This window comes from Lonchura striata, chromosome 7, assembly GCF_050655825.1.
Source record: "Lonchura striata isolate lonStrDom1 chromosome 7, ASM5065582v1, whole genome shotgun sequence".
NCBI classification, from domain to species: Eukaryota; Metazoa; Chordata; class Aves; order Passeriformes; family Estrildidae; genus Lonchura; species Lonchura striata.
The window spans coordinates 23,038,038-23,059,805 of NC_140709.1; the positions used below are offsets into that span (position 1 = coordinate 23,038,038).

The 21,768-nt window shown below is 40.9% G+C and overlaps 1 protein-coding gene across 50 annotated transcripts in view; it reads right to left on the reverse strand.

Moving 5' to 3' along the window:
• The window catches only part of TTN (titin), a 239,181-nt gene that overhangs the window by 28,604 nt on the left and 188,809 nt on the right, over positions 1–21,768 (reverse strand). For all 50 annotated transcript variants that reach the window (XM_085584497.1, XM_085584508.1, XM_085584521.1 and 47 more), the window contains 10 exons: positions 21,236–21,523; positions 20,845–21,135; positions 20,461–20,748; positions 19,706–20,296; positions 19,509–19,613; positions 18,815–19,012; positions 18,432–18,728; positions 17,724–18,311; positions 17,328–17,630; positions 107–17,212 (listed from right to left, as the gene is read on the reverse strand). In XM_085584497.1, coding sequence (XP_085440623.1) covers positions 107–17,212; positions 17,328–17,630; positions 17,724–18,311; positions 18,432–18,728; positions 18,815–19,012; positions 19,509–19,613; positions 19,706–20,296; positions 20,461–20,748; positions 20,845–21,135; positions 21,236–21,523 — 20,055 coding nt within the window. The remainder of the gene's footprint in view (positions 1–106; positions 17,213–17,327; positions 17,631–17,723; positions 18,312–18,431; positions 18,729–18,814; positions 19,013–19,508; positions 19,614–19,705; positions 20,297–20,460; positions 20,749–20,844; positions 21,136–21,235; positions 21,524–21,768) is intronic.

Below are 21,768 nucleotides of genomic sequence, written 5' to 3' on the forward strand. Positions count from 1 at the left end.
TATTTTACTGTATGCAGATTTAAAGCTTTTGACATTATTTCGAAGTTAATACTTAAAACTCATATTTTTTTAAGTATTAACACATTTTTTGCATAGCAAAACATACCTGTTATTTTTGTTCCCTCTTTGGTCTCAGAAGGAACTCCGACACCATATTCATTTTCTCCGGAGACACGGAAGTAGTAAATGGCACCTTCTTGCAAACCAGTCACTTTGTAGGATAGGCGATGACAGTTGTTTGTCACAGTGACCCACGCCTTTTTGCTAGCTTCTCGTTTTTCAATTACATAGTTCTTTACAGGTGCTCCACCATCATTTTCAGGAACATCCCAAGATAACACAGCAGATTCTTTGGTTATGTCTTTTGTTGCAATATTAGATGGTGGGCCAGGCGTATCAAGAACTTTGACTATTAAAGTCAAGGTGGTAGTGTTCAGAATGTTTTGCAATGTTAATGTGTACTTTCCAGAATCATTTCTTGTTGCCTTTTCAATAGTAAGGGATGTACAATTACTCGAAGTGTCAATGCTTGCACGTGTACGGAGATCAGTGTCTGGTTTGTTCCATGTTACATTTGGGACTGGTTTGCCTCTGAAAGGAACAGTCATTGTGAAGGATCCACCAGCTTTTACAATTAAAGTCTTCCGCATTTCACTGTCAATTTCAAAGGCAGGTTCTTCCTCTCTCTCTTTTGCCACCTGAGGTTCTGAGACATCACTTGGTTCACTGACACCCATTTTGTTAATGGATTTCACTCTAAAAACATACTCAGATCCTGATGTTAATCCAGTTATGGTATATTCTGTGCCTCTTAAATTCTGAATAGCTGTTGTCCAGTCAGTTTCATCAGTTTTCTTGTATTCAACTGTGTATCCTGTTACTGGAGCACCTCCATCAAACAGTGGCTTTGTCCAACCAATTGTGATACTTGACCTTGTAGAATCCATAATCTTAGGTTTAGATGGGGGTGATGGCAAGAATATTGGATCTTCTGCCTTAATCAATGGTGTGGTTTCACTTGGGAGACTGAGGCCAGCAGCATTTTCTGCATAAACACGGAATTCATACTCACATCCCTCACGGAGACCTGATGATTTCACTCTTAAATCATAAACTGGCTTTTTGTTTACACGAATCCATCTTAGGCTGGTTTTTTCACGCCTTTCAATTACATAGCCCGAGATCTCACTGCCTCCATCAGACTCAGGTCTTGCCCAGCATAGAGTTATTGAATCTTTGCTCACACTGGTGATCTCTAAAGATGTAGGTGGGCTTGGAACTGTAAATGGGTCTAGGGCTTTGACAGCAATGCTTTCTAGAGGCTCACCAACGCCGTATTTGTTAACTCCCATTACTCTGAAAATATATTCATTACCCTTCAGTAACTTTGTCACTTTACAAGATGTTGTTTTAAGCTCTCCTTCACAAAGTGTCCATGCAATTCTGCTGGTCTCACGTTTTTCCACAATATAATGATCAATATCTGCACCACCGTTTTCTTGAGGGGGTCCCCATGATAAATGGCACTTTTCAGCAGTAAGACCATTTATTTCTAATGGACCTGCAGGTGGGCCAGGTCTATCAAGTACTTTGCAATTAATTGCCAAAGATTTTGTTCCTGCAACGTTCTGTAATGTTAGTACATACTGTCCTGAATCACCTCGGATACAGTCCTTAATGGTTATTGCAGTAGTGTAATCTGTTGAGACTATTTCAACTCTAGCTTTCCCTTCAAGCTCCTTGCCATCCTTTGTCCATGAAATCACTGGTATTGGCCGTCCTGCAACATCAGCATTGACTTTAAACACTTCTCCAGCTTTCACAACTACAACATCCCTGAATTTGGCATCCATCATAATTCTTGGAGCTTCTACATCATCTTTCACAGTCACAGGTCCAGTTGATTCAGATGGCTGACTGAAGAGACCAGCAGCATTCTTTGCAATCACATGGAATTCATAACGCTGGTCTTCTGTAAGTCCACCTACATCAAAGTATGTTTCTTGCACATTAGTAAAATTACATTTTAGCCAACGACCATCTGGTAGTTCTCGGCGCTCAATAATATAACCTGTTACTTTAGCTCCACCATCGTATTCTGGTTTAGTCCACTTCAATGAGACAGATGTTCTTGTAATATTAGTAACTTCTGGTTGACCAGGAGGATCACATGGATCTCTTGCAGCAACTGGCTCACATGCTTTGCTGCATTTGCCTATTCCAGCAATGTTTTCTGCATACACACGATATTCATACATCAGTCCTTCATCAAGACCTGTAACTTTCATTTGTGTATCAGTTATGAGGCTCTTGTTGACTTTTGTCCAAAGAATGCTGCTTCTTTCTTTATGCTCCAAATGGTATCCTAGTACTACACTACCTCCATCATTAACTGGTACCTGCCAAGTTACAATCATGAAAGATTTAGTTGCATGTGCCACACGAGGCGTTCCTGGTGGACCTGGCGGCTTAAATGGATACTCTGCCACAACTGAAGGAGAATTAGTATAAGAGCTTTTCCCATAGCGGTTTTCTGCACAAACACGGAACTGATATTCAGATCCAGTGACGAGTCGAGATACTTTAATTGATGTTCTTGCAACTGCTGCAGATACAACCTCCCATGTTGTTGTGGTAGTATCTCTCTTTTCCACAATGTAATTGCTAATGTGACATCCACCATCATATGCTGGAGGTTTCCAAGACAGAGTTACACTATCAGCACTAACTTCATCAATTTTAACATCAGTAGGTGGTCCTGGTCTGTCAAGGACAACTACAGTTAGAGAAGCTGTTGTTGTTCCAGCAGTATTTGAAAGATGTAATTCATATTGTCCCAGATCTTCATTTGTAGCTTCCTTGATGGACAGTGAAGTTAAAGTCTTTGATGTCTGAACATTTACCCTGGTTGTCTGTTTTAAGGGATTCCCATCCTTCTTCCAGGTAACAGTGGGAAGAGGTCGTCCTCTGAATGGAATGTCAATCTTAAGATCATCTCCAGCTTTCACTGTGAATGTGTTAAAGAGAAGCTCAACAGACGGCTGGATTTCAATATCTTTTGCAATGACCGGGACACCAAGTTCTCTTGGATCACTTTTTCCTTTTTCGTTAACAGCAATGACCCTGAAACTGTACTCTTCTCCCATACTTAAGCCTGTTACTGTTGCTTCCAATGTTTTCACCTGTGTACATGCACTCCATTTTACACTTCCTTTACTCTGCATTTCTACTATATAACCAGTAATTTTACTACCACCATCACTCTCTGGTTTTTCCCATTTAATTGATGCAGAATTGCGAGTCACGTCAACAAGAATGACTTTTGAAGGTGGAGAAGGTGGTTCAGACACCTTAACTGGATCAGCAATTTCTGCTGGCAAACCAGCCCCATATTCATTTACAGCTAGAACATGGAAGTAATAACTACATCCTTCTTGTAGTTGAGTAACCTTGAAGGAATTCTTAGTACAGTTGCTTGTAACTGTGGCATATGCCTTTCTCGTGGATTCTCGCTTTTCAACTATGTAGTTGGTAATTTTAGCTCCACCATCAATAATTGGTGCTTCCCAGGCTAAAGTTACAAAATCTTTTTTCACTTCTCTGATTGTCAGGTTTAGAGGTGCACTAGGTGTATCAAGCACTCTGACATTAACAAAAGCAGATTTTTTGCCACTGTTGTTCTCTAGAGTAAGATTGTATCTACCACTATCAAATCTATTGACATTGTCAATGACCAGCATTGTGTAGGAACTAGTGACTTCAATCTGAGCTCGCTCACTAATTGTTCCTTCTGCTTTCTCCCATTTAACTTCAGGTTCTGGTCTTCCTTTGATGGTGACAAACAGGCGTAAAGTACCACTGGCACGTACAGTGACTACTTTTCTGAGATCCGCATCAAGTTCAATTTCAGGAGGTTCAATCTTGTCCTCTGCTAAGACTGCACCAGGTATAGTCGCAGGTTCTCCTACTCCTTCTGAGTTGATGGCACAGATGCGGAAGTTATACTCATGGTTCTCTTTCAGTTTTGTCACAGTGAACTGTTTTGCTTGAAGGCCTGTTGGTGGGGTACAGGTAGTCCATTCATCAGCAGCAGCTTCTTTTACTTCAACTACATACCCTTTAACAGGAGCACCACCATCATAAATGGGCTTACTCCAGGCAAGGGAAACTGATGACCTAGAAGTATCTGTAACCTTTGGATTGCTAGGTGGACCTGGTGGATATAATACATCACAAGCACGATAGAAAATGGATGGCTCACTGGGTTCACCCACCCCTGCAGCATTTTCAGCAGACACTCTAAATTCATAGAAATGCCCATCAGTTAGACCTGTTACTCTGAATCGCAAGTCTGTCAGCCTTTTCTTATTGCATTTGGTCCACCGGATACCATCCTTGTCTCGTTTTTCAAGTATGTAACCTTCAATTTCAGCTCCTCCATTGTCTTCTGGGCGACCCCATGTTACCACCATAGAATCTTTTGTGATTGCTGAAACTTCAGGTGTTGAAGGTGGACCAGGGGGTTTGTATGGATTACGAGCCACAACTGGTTCAGATTCCAAGGGCTCTCCAACTCCATATTTATTCACTGCCATTATACGGAAAATATATTCATTGCCAGGAAGGAGTTTGGTTACTTTGTGATTAAGAGCCTGCACATCTGTTGCTACTTGTGTCCATGAAAGCCTACTTGTCTCTCTCTTCTCAATTATATAATGTGAGATACTAGAACCACCATCATGTGAAGGTGGAGACCATGACAAGTAGCATTTTTCTGCAGTGACACCTGTAATGTTCAAAGGTCCTTCTGGAGGTCCTGGTCTGTCAAGCACTTTTACAGTGATTGGTATAGATTTGGTGCCACCAACATTTTTGAGATTAAGAGTATAGTGACCTCCATCTACTCTTATACAGTCTTTGACAGTGAGAATTGTTTTCTCAATGGTAGATTTAATTTCCATTCTTGCAGTTGTTTCTTCAAGGTCTTTACCATCTTTTGACCATGTAATGTCAGGAATAGGTTTGCCATGGATATCAGCTTCAAGAACAAAGGTTTCTCCAGCATGAACAACAATGACATCTCTGTATTTAGGATCCAAAGAAGCTCCTGGTGCTTCAATTTCATCTCTGGCAGTAATAGGCCCTGTACTTTCAGACGGTTCACTCAAGCAACCAGCTGCATTTCTTGCAATTACTCTGAATTCATATCGTTGGTTTTCAACAAGACCACTTACTGTAAATTCTGTTTCCAACACATTTGTAAAGCTGGCTTTCATCCAGCGACCATCTGGCAGTTCTTTCTTTTCTACAATATAACCAGTTATTTTGCTTCCACCATCATATTCTGGCTTTTTCCACTTCAGTGTGATATTACTTCTTGTAACAACAATGGCCTCTGGGCGGCCAGGTGGGTCACAAGGATCTCGGGCAACGTACAGTTCTGATACTTTGCTGACTTTGCCAATACCAACAATGTTTTCAGCAGAAACTCTGAACTCATATTCGAGACCTTCTTCAAGGCCATCTGTTTTATATTTGGTGTCCACAATAAGTGACTTGTTCTGTTTTGTCCAAAGAATGCTGTTCTTATCTTTACGCTCAAGATGGTAGCCAAGAACTTTGCTTCCTCCGTCATTAACTGGTTCATGCCATTGTACAATCATGTGGTCCTTGGAAGCTGCTGTAACAAATGGGGTTCCAGGTGGTCCAGGCACCTTGTAAGGGTATTGCACAACAATTGATTTAGAAGCCAAAGGAGAGCTCTTTCCATATCTATTTTCAGCAGAAATCCTGAACTGGTATTCAGAACCTGTTTTAAGCTTTGTTGCTTTGATGGTTGTTCTTGCAACAGTTGCTGACACAATGTTCCATGTGGTAGTGCTTGTGTCACGCTTTTCTACTATATAGTTGCTTATCTGGCAGCCACCAGTATAATCAGGCGGATCCCATGATAAAACAACAAAGTCTGCACTAATTTCGTCAAAGCGGACAGGTCCTCGTGGTGGGCCAGGCTTTTCTAGTACAATTATGCTCAGCTGCTCTGTTGCTGTACCTGCTGCATTTGTTGCTGTTACTGTATATTTACCAAAGTCTTCCCTGTTGCTTTCTTTAATATGTAAAATAGTTGATGTTGTCGTATTCTCAATATTTAATCTGGTTGTCTGTTTCAGTGGCTGCTCATCTTTTGTCCAAGTAATAGTAGGTTTGGGTCTACCTATAAATGGTACTTCTACCTTCAGATCTTCTCCAGCTTGTACACTGTATGTATTAAACATTAGTTTGAAACTTGGCTCAATAGTCAGGTCTTTAGCTATCACAGGAATTCCAAGTGCTCTGGGATCGCTTTTGCCTTTTTCATTGTAGGCAACCACACGGAATTGATATTCCTGTCCTGGACTCAAACCAGACACCTCTGCATTACATGTTTTGGTCTCACTAACAACACTCCATTTTTCTGTTCCTTTAGGCAACATTTCAACAAGATATCCCAAAACTCTGCTACCTCCATCATGTTCAGGTTTTTCCCACGTAAGTGATGCACTTCTCTGAGTGACATCAGTGAGTGTTACTTTCCCAGGAGGCAGAGGTGGCTCCGAGGCTTTGATAGCATCCCTGGTTTCAACTGGAACACCAATTCCATATTCATTTTCAGCCATAACTCTGAAGTAATAAATGGCTCCTTCTGTAAGATTTTCAACTTTAAAACTTGTCTTGGCACACTTAGCACTTACATTTGCAAATGCCTTCCTGGTTGACTCACGCTTGTCTATTACATAGTTCTTTACCTTTGCACCACCATCAATAATCGGTGGCTCCCAAGATAATACAGCAGAATCCTTCTTTATATCCTTTACCACTAAGTTTTGTGGGGGTCCTGGTGTGTCCAAGACTTTCACTGTAACAAATGCAGATTTAGAACCGCTGCTGTTCTCCAGCTTAAGAATATACTTTCCAGCATCATTTCTATCACAATTGTCAATTGAAAGTTGTGTGTAGTTTATGCCTTTATCAATCTGAACTTTTTCTGAGAATTCACCTTCTTCTCGGGACCATGTGATGTCAGGGGTTGGTCGTCCCCTGAATGGTATGTGAATCCTAGCGGACCCACCAGCTCTAACCACTATGCCTTTCCTTAGCTCTGAATCAATATCAAGTTCTGGAGCTTCAAGTTTGTCTTCTGGTTTAATAGTACCAGGAACCGATGCAGCCTCTCCAACACCGATCTTGTTGAGAGCACACACTCGTAGTTTGTATTCTTGGTGTTCAGTAAGCTTTTTGATCTCAAATCGAGTGGCACGTATGCCTGTCTGTGGAGTAGCAAGCGACCATTCGTCTTCATCTGCTTTACAGATTTCTACAAGGTATCCCTGGATTTCACAACCACCATCATAAATAGGTTTACTCCAACCCAGTATAACTGAACTTGTGGTGGTATCCACAACATGGACATTTGTAGGTGGGCCAGGCTTGAACATTGGGTCACAAGCTTTGAAATAAGGAGAAACTTGGCTTGGTTCACCAACTCCAGCAGCATTTTCAGCAGAAACTCTGAATTCATATTCATGATCCTCTGTTAAACCTGTAACTCTTAATCGCAAATCTGTAATGCGGCGTTTATTGCATTTTATCCATCTGATGCCTGCTCGGTCTCTCTTTTCTACAATGTAACCTATGATTTCACTACCTCCATCACTGTCTGGCCGGGTCCAGCAGACAGTCATAGAATCCTTTGTGATGTTGGTAATTTCCAAGGCTTTTGGTGGTCCAGGAACCACAAATGGATTTCTCATCATTACTGGCACAGATTCTAATGGCTCACCAACCCCGTATTTGTTAACTGCCATGATACGGAAGACGTATTCATTTCCTTCCAAGAGTTTTGTTACTTTCAGCATTGTAGGTAAAACTTCTGAAGCAACCACAGTCCATGCCAGGCGGCTAGTTTCTCTCTTCTCTACAATGTAATGAGAAATATCACTGCCACCATCATGAAGGGGAGGTCCCCATGCCAGTGCACATTTTTCAGCTGTAACTCCTGTAACTTGGACTGGGCCCTCTGGAGGTCCTGGCCTGTCCAAGACTTTTACATTTACTGTTACTGTCTTTGTTCCTGCAACATTAGAGGCTTCAAGAATGTACTGTCCACCATCAACTCTAATAGCATCTTTTACAACTATTAATGCACTGAAATCAGTGTTCTTTATTTCATATCTAGCAGTATCCTCAAGCTCTTTATCTCCTTTGTACCACTTAATGGTTGGTAGTGGCTTTCCATGAACATCAGCCTCAAGTCTGAATGTTTCACCAGCATTTACAACAATAGTGTCTTTGTATTTTGGATCCATTGAAATTCGTGGAAGTTCAACTTCATCCCTTGCTGTTATTGGTCCTGTACTGTCAGAAGGTTTGCTTATCGCACCTGCAGCATTCTTTGCAATTACTCTAAATTCATATCTTTGGTCTTCAGTAAGTCCTGTTACAGTGAACTGAGTTTCAATGATATTTGTGAAGCTTGCTTTCATCCAGCGACCATCTGGTAAGTCACGTTTCTCTACAATATAACCAGTAACCTTACTTCCACCATCATATTCTGGTTTGGTCCACTGTAGAGTAATAGAGCTTCTTTTTATTATTATAGCTTCTGGGCGACCTGGAGGATCACATGGATCACGAGCTACATAGCACTCAGAAACTTTACTTGTTCTGCCTACACCAACAATATTTTCTGCAGAAACTCGAAACTCATATTCAATTCCTTCTTCAAGGTTATTTGTCTTAAAACTTGTGTCCTGAATAATAGTCTTGTTTACTTTAGTCCACAGAATGCTGTTTTTCTCCTTTCTCTCAAGATGGTAACCCAGCACTCTACTGCCACCATCATTTACTGGTTCATGCCATTGTACAACCATAGAGTCTTTTGTAACTGTTGTCACAAATGGTGTGCCAGGAGGTCCTGGTTCCTTGTAGGGATACTGTGCTACGACTGGTGCAGATTCTAATGCAAAACTCTGACCATATCTGTTCTCAGCAAATATTCTGAACTGGTATTCTGAACCAGTTTTCAGTTTAGTCACCTTCAGGGTAGTTCTTGCAACAGTAGCCGAAACTGTTTCCCATACAGTGGTTGTTGTATCTCTCTTGTGCACAATATAGTTGGTAATTTGGCAGCCGCCTGTGTACACTGGGGGATTCCATGACAGGGTAATACTTTCAGCACTTATTTCATCAAACTTCACAGGTCCCACTGGAGGGTCAGGCTTGTCTAGAGTAATAATTTCAACAGAGGCAGACTTTTGCCCAACAACATTAGCCACAGTGATTTCATAAGTGCCACTGTCTTCTTTGCTGGTTTCCTTAAGATTCAATATAGTGAGATCAGTTGAATCACTAACATTGACTCTTGTTGTCTGCCGCAATGGCTGGCCATCTTTAACCCAGGTAACAGTTGGTTTAGGTCGACCTGCAATTGGTATTTCTACTTTTAGGTCCTGTCCCACCTGAACACTGTAACTGTGGAAAGCAGGTCTTACATCAGGTTCAATCACCAGGTCTTTGGCAACTATTGGAACTGCAAGTGCTCTAGGATCACTCTTACCCTTTTCATTTACAGCCATCACTCTAAAAAGATATTCTTCTCCTTGAGTTAGATTAGTAACAACTGCTTCAAGTGTTTTAACACGAGCACACTCTGACCACTTCTCACTACCCTTTGCTTGCATTTCAACAATATATTGTATGATTTTACTACCACCATCATGTTCTGGTTTTGCCCAACTTAATGAGACACTGTTTCTTGTGACATCATCCACTGTTATTTTCCCAGGAGGCTGTGGAACTTCAGCAACTTTAATTGGGTCACTGGTTTCTGCAGGGAGGCCAATTCCATATTCATTCTCAGCAGAGACTCTGAAGAAGTAGTAGCAGCCCTCCTGAAGTTGATCTACTTTCCATGAAGTCTTGTGGCAGTTTGTTACAACAGCTGCATATGCCTTTCTTGTTGCCTCACGCTTTTCAATAATGAAATTCTTTATTTTTGCTCCACCATCCAGGAGAGGAGGTTCCCATGAAAGTGAAACAGAATCTTTAGTGATCTCTCTGATTTTCAAATTAACAGGTGCACTTGGGGTATCCAGTACTCTTACACTGACAAATGCAGACTTTGTTCCACTGCTGTTTTCTAAGGTCAGAGTATATTTTCCGCTATCAAATCTGTTAACATTATCTAGAACAAGGGAGGTAAAGCTACTAGTAGTATCAATAATAGCTGCTTCTCTGATGTCACCATCCACTTTACCCCATTTTACTTCAGGTGTTGGACGACCTCTGATGGGAACAAACAATCTTAAAGAACCTCCTGCTCTCACATTTACAATCTTCCTCAATTCCATGTCAAGGTCAAGGTCTGGAGCCTCCATCTTCTCTTCTACAATAACAGAACCAGGAACATCTGCATGCTCTCCGACTCCTGCTTTATTAACTGCACATATGCGGAATTTGTATTCATGTTTTTCCACTAATTTTTCTACTTCCATGTGAGTATTCTTAATTCCAGTTGGAGGGGTACAAATTGACCATTCACCATCACTTACATCGCATCTTTCCACAATGTATCCCTGAATTTCAGAGCCACCATCATATATAGGTTTGCCCCATGAAAGAAAAACTGAAGATCTTGTAACATCCGTAACTTTAGGATTATTGGGTGGCCCTGGCTTGTAAATAGGATCACATGCTTTGTAGTAAGCAGAAGGTGGACTTGGTTCACTAAGACCAGCAGCATTTTCAGCTGAAACTCTGTACTCATAATCATGATTTTCTATAAGTCCAGTCACTCTGTATCGCAGTTCACTTATCAGACGTTTGTTACACCTTGTCCAACGAATGCCTTCCTTATCTCGTTTTTCAAGGACATAGCCTAGGATTTCACTGCCTCCATCTGAGGCTGGTCTTTCCCATACAACTATCATAGAATCCTTGGTAACTGCTGTGACCTCCGGAGCCTTGGGAGGAAGTGGCACAACAAATGGGTTCTTTGCGACTACTGGGTCAGACTCAAGAGGTTCCCCAACACCATATTTATTTACTGCCATGATGCGGAAAACATACTCATTTCCTTCTAGAAGTTTTGTAACTTTGCAGTTCAGGGTTTGCACATTTGAGTCAACAACAGTCCACACCAACCGACTGGTTTCTCTTTTCTCTACAACGTAGTGTGAAATATCACTACCACCATCTTGTAGTGGAGGTTTCCATGATAGCATGCATTTTTCAGCTGTAACACCTGTAATCTCAACAGGTCCTTCTGGAGGTCCAGGTCTATCAAGAACTTTGACATTAACAGGAACCTTCTTTTCACCTGCAACATTTTTTGCCAGTAGTACATACTGCCCACTGTCAACTCTCGTGGCTTCCTTCACACTGAGGCTTGTTGCAAAATCAGTAGTTTTTATTTCCATATGAGCGGTGTTTGTCAGCTCACGATCACCTTTTAACCACTGAATGGAAGGTATTGGTTTGCCATGAACATCAGCATCAAGCTTGAATGACTCACCAGCATGCACTACAATAGTGTCTCTGAATTTTGGATCCATACTTATTTGAGGTGGTTCTACTTCATCTCTTGCTGTAATTGCCCCTGAGCTCTCAGATGGTTCACTGAAAACACCTGCAGCATTTCGGGCTATAACACGAAACTCGTATCTCTGGTTCTCAACTAGACCAGTTACTTCAAACTGAGTATCAATGACATTTGTAAAGCTTGCTTTCATCCAACGGCCATCAGGTAATTCCTTCTTTTCAACAACATAGCCTGTGATTTTACTTCCACCATCATATATAGGTTTCTTCCACTGGAGTGTTACTGAGCTTCTTGTGACAATTACAGGTTCTGGACGACCTGGAGGGTCACATGGGTCACGTGCAGTATAGCATTCAGATGCTCTACTTGCCTTTCCAATTCCTACTATGTTTTCTGCATAGACTCTGAATTCATATTCAAGACCTTCCTCAAGGCCAGTTGTCTTGAATTTGGTATCTGGAAGAGGTGTTTTATTCAGTTTAGCCCACAGAATGCTGTTTCTTTCTTTGCGCTCCAAGTGATAACCAATGATCCTGCTACCGCCATCATTGACTGGTTCATGCCATTGTACCACCATGCTGTCTTTTGTGACATTTGTTACAAAAGGAGTTCCAGGTGGACCAGGAACTTTAAATGGGTATTGGGCAATTATTGACTCTGAGGTGAGATATGTACTCTTCCCATATCTGTTCTCAGCTGCAATTCTGAACTGATATTCACAGCCAGTCTTTAAACGACATGCTTTTATAGTTGTTCTTGCAACAGTAGCTGACACAATGTGCCAAGTTGTGGTGGAAGTGTCTCTTCTTTCTACAATGTAATTATTGATAGAGCTACCACCATCGTACTTGGGTGGTTCCCAGGAAATGGTAATACTATCTGCTGTTACTTCATCTACTTTTACTGGTCCAGTTGGAGGTCCTGGTTTGTCAAGAACAACAATATTTAGTGTCTCAGTTGCTTCACCAGCAGAGTTTGTAAGTTTAACTAAATATGTTCCCACATCTTCTCTGCATGCTTCTTTTATTGTTAACACTGCATTGTTTTCCGAGCTTTCTGCATTTACTCTTGTAGTCTGCTTCAATGCCACATTGTCTTTATGCCAAGACACTGCTGGTTTGGGTCGACCAACAAAAGGAACATCAACCTTTAAGTCCTCTCCTGCTAGAACACTGAAAGTGGTGAACAGTAGTTTGAAAGCTGGTGGGATCACAAGATCTTTTGCAACAACTGGTATACCCAGCTGGCGAGGATCACTGATACCTTTCTCATTCTGAGCTGAAACACGGAAGGTGTATTCTTCACCTTGGATCAGTCCTGTGATGGTGGCTTCAGTGACTTTTACGGTAGCACAGGTTGACCACTTTTCACTGCCTTTGCTCTGCATTTCTACAATATAGCCTAGAATTCTGCTACCACCATCGTGTTCAGGTTTTTCCCAAGACAAGGTTACACTATTTCTTGTCACATCCAACAAAGTTATTTTCCCTGGTGGAAGTGGTCTTTCTGATACTTTTATGGATTCTGAAGTTTCAACTGGAAGGCCTATTCCATACTCATTTTCAGCTAGGACTCTGAAGTAGTAGTTGCAGCCTTCTTGCAGTGAATCAACTTTCCAGCTGGTCTTGTGGCAATTGGCATTAACAGTTGAATAAGCTTTTCTTGTTGATTCACGTTTTTCAACAATGTAATTTTTAATTTTAGAGCCACCATCTATGAGAGGAGGCTCCCATGTGAGTGTAACTGAAGATTTTGTAACTTCCTTTATTTTCAAATCTTGAGGTGCCCCTGGAGTATCAAGAACTCTGACATTCACAAATGCTGTCTTGCTACCTGAGCTGTTTTCAATTGTCAGTATGTATTTGCCACTATCAAATCTATTTACATTTTCAACAATAAGTAAAGTATAAGAGCTTGTTGATTCAATGCTCGCTCTATCCAAAGATTCCCCATGTTCTCTTGTCCATTTTACTTCAGGTGCTGGTCTTCCTTTAATTGGGACAAAGAGTCTCAGAGTACAGCAAGCTCTAATAGTTACAACTTTACGTAGCTCTGCATCAAGTTCAATCTCTGGAGGTAGCATTCTTTCTTCAGCTTTTGGAGTGCCAGGAACAAGAGCAGGTTCCCCAAGACCTTCAGAGTTCATAGCATATATCCGTATTTTATACTCTTGGTTTTCTTTCAAGTCAGTGATGGTAAAAGAAGTGGCCTTTAGACCCACTGGTGGAGTTACAATCTTCCACTCATCTTCTTCAGGTAGTGCAATCTCAACCATGTAACCTGTGATCTCTGAACCACCATCATATATTGGTTTGTTCCATGCTATTGTAATAGAGGACTTGCTGCTATCCAAAACACGAGGATTACCTGGGGGACCAGGCTTAAATACAGTATCACAGGCTTTATAGAATGGACTGGCTGGGCTTGGCTCACTGACACCAGCAGCATTTTCTGCCATGACTCTGTATTCATATTCATGGCCTTCTGTCAGTCCAGACACTTTAAAACGTAAGTCAGTAACAACCCTTTTGTTACATTTCACCCACCGTAGACCAGTCCTGTCTCGACGTTCTACAATATAGTTAGTTATGGGGCTCCCACCATCAGAATCTGGATGGCCCCAACAGACAACCATAGAATCCTTTGTAATTGCTGTAACTTCAGGTGTTTTAGGTGGATCAGGTGGAACATATGGATTTACTGCAAGAATGGGCTCTGATTCCAGAGGCTCACCAACTCCATATTTGTTAACAGCCATAACTCGGAACACATACTCATTTCCCTTCAACAGTTTAGTAACCTTCAGTTTAGTCACTGGAACTTCTGTGCCTACAGATGTCCATGCCAATCTACTTGTTTCACGTTTTTCAACCACATAATGGTCAATCTTTGCTCCTCCATCATCCAGTGGGGGTAGCCATGACAACACACATTTTTCTGAAGTGACTTCAGACACAGCCAAAGGCCCTTCTGGGGGACCAGGTCTATCAAGAACTTTAACATTGAAGATATGCTTGGCAAAGCCACCAGGGTTTGTTGCAGTAAGTGTGTAAGCACCGCCATCTCTTCTTGAGGAATCTTTGTTGATGAGAATGGTAGAGAAATCTGCTATTTTTATTTCTAATTTTGCTGTGTCCTCAAGTTCTTTTTCTCCCTTTGTCCATGTCATAGTTGGTGGAGGGCGACCTGAAACATCAGCCTCAAGTCTGAAAACTTCACCTGCTTTCAGCACTATGGTGTCCTTGTATTTAGCATCCACCTTTATCCTTGGTGCTTCAATGTCATCTCTACAAGTGATTGCATCTGATGGCTCTGAGGGCTGACTAACCGCTCCACCAGCATTCCTAGCAATGACACGGAATTCATAGGCAGCATCTTCTGTCAAACCACTTACAGTGAATTCAGTCTCTAGTATATTGCTGAAATTAGCCTTCAGCCAGCGGCCATTAGGAAGATCTCTTTTTTCAACAGTGTAGCCAGTTATCTTAAAACCTCCATTATATTCTGGTTTAGTCCACTTCAGTGTAACTGCATGTCTTGTAATGTTCAGAGGTATTGGCTTACCAGGTGGATCTATTGGGTCCAGGGCAAACACAGGCTCAGATGGTTTGCTTGGCTTACTCTTCCCAGCCAGGTTTTCTGCTATAACACGGAATTCATATGCAATGCCATCGGTAAGTCCAGATGATTTAAAGATATTTCCTGACACCAACATTTTACTTACAGTCTGCCAAACAATGCTGTTTCGCTCTTTTCTTTCAATGTGATATCCCAGTATTGGACTTCCACCATCAGTAACTGGCTCATTCCAGCTAATGGTCATGGTTTCTTTGGTGACTGCAATCACCTGAGGAGTGCCAGGAGGCCCAGGTACCTTAAATGGGTAGTTGGCAACTACAGACTCTGAAGTAATGGCTGGACCAACTCCATATCTGTTTTGAGCTTTAACACGGAACTGATACTCAACTCCAGTAGTAAGACGAATGGCTTTAAATGTAGTGCGTATCACTGTAGTTGCCAGTTCAGTCCACGTGGTACTGTCAGTCTGACGCATTTCTACAACATAGTTACTTATTGGTACACCACCATCATTCAAAGGAGGCTCCCATGAGAATGTTAGGAAATCACACGAAATTTCTTCAAATTTGATTGGTCCAGTAGGTGGTCCAGGTATGTCATGAACCTGAACTGTGATTACTTCACTAACTTCTCCAACAATATTTTTAGCTGACAGTGGATATTGACCACTATCACTTCGAATACATTCATTGATGGTCAATATGGTTGCAGTTGCTGTATTCTCATAATTTACCCTTTGTGTTTGCTTAAGTATTTGGTCTTCTTTCTTCCAAGTCACAGTAGGCCTTGGACGACCAAGTACAGGGATTTCAATCTTAATATTGTCACCAGCTTTGGCAATGACTGTTTTCTGGTAAATAGCACGGAGGTCAAACTCTGGTAGCATTGTTTGCTCCTTGATAATAACTGGTCTGCTTTCCCTTGGGGCACTTCTTCCAGCACTGTTAACTGCCATAACCTGGAAAGTATACTCTTCATTTTCAGTTAGATTCTTTACTACACAGTCCAGCGTTTTTACAGTGGTGATGTGTGCCCACTGATTGGTTCCTTTTCTCTGTGCTTCAATTACATACCCAGTGATCTTGCTGCCACCATCATGTTCTGGTTTTGGCCAAGCTAGGCTAACTGAATTCCGTGTTACATCCATAATATTAAGGCTCTCAGGTGGGGATGGGGCCTCAGAAGCTTTTACTGGTTCTGTAGTTTCAGCTGGTTCACCAATACCATACTCATTTTCAGCCAGTACTCTGAAATAGTATTCACACCCCTCAGACAAATTAGGAACCTTGAAGGAACACTTCTGGCAGTTGGTTGTGACTGTTGAATATGCCTTCCGAGTTGATTCACGTTTCTCAACAATATAGTTTGTTATACGTGAACCTCCATCTACCAGAGGCATATCCCATTGGAGGGTGATGCTGTCTTTGGTTATTTCTCTAGGCTTAAGGTTTATTGGTGGACCTGGTGTATCCAAGACTTTTACATTTACAAAGCCAGTCTTCTTGCCAGCAGCGTTTTCAAGAGTCATTACATATTTTCCTGCATCATATCTGGTGCACTCTGTGACAATCAAGAGTGTAAAAGAGTCGGTATTTTCAATACTGGCACGCCCTTTGAGTGAAAGATCATCTTTTGTCCATGTAACTTCTGGAGTTGGACGTCCTTTAATTGGTACAAAAATCCGAATAGTGCATCCAGCTCTAACAACAAGTGTTCTTCTTAGCTCAGCATCCAGTTCAAAGTCAGGAATCTCTTCTCGGTCAACGATTTCCACACTCGGAATTATTGCTGGTTCACCAACCCCTGCAGCATTCATGGCAGAGATTCTGAAATTATACTTGGCCCCAGTCTGCAGAGGAGCTACAACAAACTGAGTGATCCTTAAAGCAGTCCCTATTGTGTCTTTCACCCATTCATCTTCTCCTTCTTTTTGATGCTCTACTATATAGCCAGTGATTTCAAGACCACCATCATAGTGAGGCTTGCCCCAGGCTAAAGATGCACTTGTCTTTGTGGTGTCAGTCACTCTTGGATTTGCAGGTGGACCTGGTGGGTCTGAAAAGCAAATAAAAGATAAAACATTACATTGCAGCAGAAGTCATTCTTATACTCTCTGAATGTGCTCCCTACCCATCCCACCCACCCCAAAAAGAAAAAGCATGATACTGACATGCAACATCTTTGCAAAGGACTGAGTTTGAAGTATCACTTGGCGGTCCGACTCCAGCTCTGTTTTCTGCACTGACACGGAATTCATATTCATTTCCTTCCAGAAGACCGGTTACTTTGCATCTAAGATCTGAAACTGGTTTCTTTGTTGCTCTCACCCATCTTAAACCTTTCTTTTCTCTTCGCTCCACATGGTAACCTGTGATTTCACTTCCACCATCATCGACTGGCCTTTTCCAGGTAACTGTGACAGTATTTTTAGTCACATTTGTTACTTCTGGTTTTCCAGGTGGGCCTGGAGGACCTGTTCAGGAAGAAAAAGGTATAGTTAAACAAAAAATCAAGTCTTTAGAAATTAATAAAACCACACTGGAATTCCTTAGCTTGTTCTACTTACCAAATCTATCCACCATTTTAACTGGTTCTGATTGTACTGGTTCACCCTTGCCATACTGATTTACTGCTGAGACACGGAAAACATACTCATTTCCTTGAATGAGTTTGCTAACAACATGCCTACAGCTCTCAATGTTTTCAGCAACCAATGTCCAGAGTAGTCGACTAGTTTCTCTCTTTTCAAGAACATATGATTTTACTGGTGATCCACCATCTTCTGCAGGAGGTGTCCATGTAAGAGTTGCTTTTTCTGCTGAAACATTGCTGATCTCAATAGGTCCTGGAGGTCCTGGAATATCTAAAACTTTCACATGTACAGTCTCCTGCTTAGTGCCAAAAGGATTGGTTGCAGTGATGGTGTATTCTCCAGAATCTTTTCTGGCTGCATATTTGACACTTAGAGTAGAAGAAGTTGGTTTGGTTTCAATGTGCACAAGCTCTGAGGGTCTAAAATCTTTTCCAGCTTTGGACCATGCTGAAGTTGGAGGTGGTTTGCCACGGATACTAATAGCAGACAGTGTGATGGTTTCCCCTGCTTTTACTGTTAAACCTTCCTTCAAAGTAGGATCCAGAACAATGCTTGGTGCCTCTGTCAAAACAAAGTAAAAAAATACTGATTGTTACAACAAGAACACAGGGAGAGGAAAAAAAAGAGGTTTATTGCTAATTATTCAAGTAAAATTCTGTCTTTTCAATGTTATCTACATACCATACTCATCCTTGCATATTATGGTTCCTGTGGATTCAGATGGAGGACTGATAGCTCCAGCAGTGTTCTTTGCTCTAATTCTGAATTCATATTTGCAGCCTTCAGTAAGGTCAGTTACAGTAAATGCACAGTCTGGAACATTCACGTGATTAGCTTTCATCCAAGTCTTCTTGGGTAAATCACGCTTTTCAACAATATAGCCAGTTAATTTATGTCCGCCATCATATTTTGGTTCTGTCCAAATAAGTGTTACTGAGTTCCTGGTTACATTGATAACTTCAGGTTTCCCAGGAGGATCTAGAAGAAAAAAAATAATAAAGAGCAGTCAAACAAAAGTTATTTCAAATTTCAGAATTTTCCTTTTTATTCTCCTGATGACTTACCAATAGGATCAAGTGCCACAACTGGTTCAGATGGAAGACTTGGTTTACCTACTCCAGCCATATTGATTGCCATTACTCTGAATTCATATTCCAGACCTTCAGTTAACCCTGTCACTCTGAAATCTTTCATTCTTATTGGCGTTGTATTTGCTCTCTTCCACAGAAGACTATTTCTTTCTTTGACCTCAATATGATAACCTAGAAGACAAATGATGACATAAAAATACAGGGTGGGGGTGGGGGGTTTCTAGAAATTCTGACTTCTCACAGCACTGTGAAACATCATACTGCCGGTACGGCAATGCATATGCATTGTGCAAGCGGAGGACTGAAAATCAGGTTAAGAAATGGATGTGGACATATATGATGGATGTATGTAATTGCAATGAAGAGGTGTTTGTAAATGCAAATTGATAATTTTTTGGACCCAAGTATTGTCACATACTTGTGAATTTGAGTTTATTTCTTTACATATTTTGGCTCTGAGCAAAGATATTGTTTCTCAGTATTTTCCCAACATTTCAATTATTTATTTTTTAAAATAGGAAGTAAACCAGTGAAATCAGGTAATTAATCAGTCTGTCAATCAATCACTCAATTTAGTGCATAAACACCTGCTATTTTTATCTTACCTTTTGACAGAGAGAAAGAAATATTAGGAACTGAAATACTAGGGAGGTTTTGGGAGATGTACCTGTGATTGGTGAACCTCCAGTTCTTCTGGGATCAGTCCAAGTTAAAGCTACAGACTCATGCCGAACAGCAACAATACTGGGAGGTGGAGGAGCATCTGGGACATCTAAACAATATTTTTAAAATACAGCAGTGTTAAAAATTATTATTACCTCTAAAATAATTTTTTAGATTTCAAAATTTATAGTGGATACTTACCAAATGGATGCTTTGCAATGACAGGCTCTGATTTAAGACCTTCCCCTACTCCATATTTATTTTCAGCCCTGATCCTGAATGTATATTCATTTCCCTCATGAAGTCTTGTAACTCTAAATGTGGTTTTCTGGACAGCAGAGGCACAAGTCACCCACTTATTGTTTACATTATCTCTCTTCTCTAGAACGTAGTTAGTGATTTCTGAACCACCATCGTCTTTTGGAGGGCCCCATTTTAAGGTTATTGCGTCAGCTGTGACTTCTTCAAATTTCACTGGACCTGTTGGTATGCCAGGTTTGCCAACAACTTTCACAAAAATAGTGCCTTCCTTGGTGCCAGCAACATTCCTCAGAGTTATTGTGTATTTTCCTGCATCAGCTTTCTGGCAGTCATGTACTACAAGGGTGGTGTTAACTGCTGTAGATTCAAATGCAACTCTTCCACTCTCAGTAATTGCCTGGTCTTCATCCTTCTTCCAAGTTACTGTTGGGACAGGCTTGCCTTTCATAGGGATTTTAAGACGGAAATTGCTACCCTCTTTAGCAGTATAGCACAAATCAGGTAGATCTCTTAAGTCAAGTTCAGGTGCCGCTGTAAAAAATGAAGGAATCAAGTTATTCCACCATATATAAACTGTGGTAAAATTAAAATGCTGTTTTAAAGGTGTCTTATTTCTATGTATACATGGAAATGATAGTATGCATAAAGTATAATTTGGGTAAGTAAAGCATTGAATTAATGATCTTGCTTCTCACCAACATCATCTTTTGCAACAATTGTGATCTCTGATGGAGTTCCATATCCAGCATCATTCTGGGCTCTGACTCTGAAAGTGTATTCTTGTCCTTCCTTTAAGTCTCTCATTGAAAAATGGAGGTTCTTTCCCCGCATGACTTCTTGCCATTTATCTTCACCAATCAGGACCTCAACAATATATGCAGAAATACGACTTCCACCATCACTGATAGGCTTCTTCCATACCAAATTGCATGAGGATTTTGTTACAGCTGAAGCTTTTAGATCCACAACTGGCCCAGGTGTTTCTAGAAGGAAGAAAAGCATAGTAAGTTTTCATTCAGGCTAAAAATAAAAATAATTTGAACCAAAAAAAATGGGTGAAAAGGATTAATTGTTCCTACCAGAAGCTTTGACAGCATCACGAGTTTCACAAGGATCACCAATACCATATTCATTTTCAGCAAAAACTCTGAAAAAGTAAGATTTTCCTTCTTCTAAATTAGTTATCCTGTAGCTTGTCTTTGGACATTCTGTTGTTACTGTGGACCATGATTTTCTTTCTGCATCACGTTTTTCAACAACATAATTTGTGATTGGACTGCCCCCATCTACTAGAGGAGGTTCCCATGTAATGTAGGCAGAATCTTTAGATGCTTCCTTTACAACCAGGTTAATGGGTGGGCCTGGAGTATCTGCATAAACACAACACCATATTTGATTTAGTAATAGACTTTTGAAAAACAGTTAAAATGTTAACAAATACATAGTAATGGGAAAAGACCTGAGACTTACCAAGTACTTTTACAACAATGGTGTATGACTTTTTGCCACAGCTGTTCTCCAGACTGAGGACATATTTTCCAGCATCATATTTATTTACATTTTCACAACGCAGGAAGGTATCAAAATCAGTTGATTTGATATCTAATCCTTGTCTATCTCTTAGGTTGGCACCCACTTTAGACCATGAAATCTTAGGAGGTGGACGTCCTCTTACTGGCACATAGAGTCTCATTGTGACTCCAGCACGCAACACAAGGACTTTCCTTAGTTCTGCATCAAGTTCTCCTTCAGGTGGAACTGTGTGTTTAAGAAAAAAACCACATATAATTAAAACACCATCTTTAAGATGATCACAAAAGTTACTGTGACAAAAACTCCCTTTTTACTGGAATTTTGCTAGACTACCCAATTTCTCATGCCTGTGATGATGTTAGTAAGTGTCCTGACTCCTGTTTGAAGATAATTTGAAAATATACCTATTTTTTGCAGTGATTTCACCTCCTTTTTTTTTTTTTCCTGCCTTTACACCATTTATGTTAGAA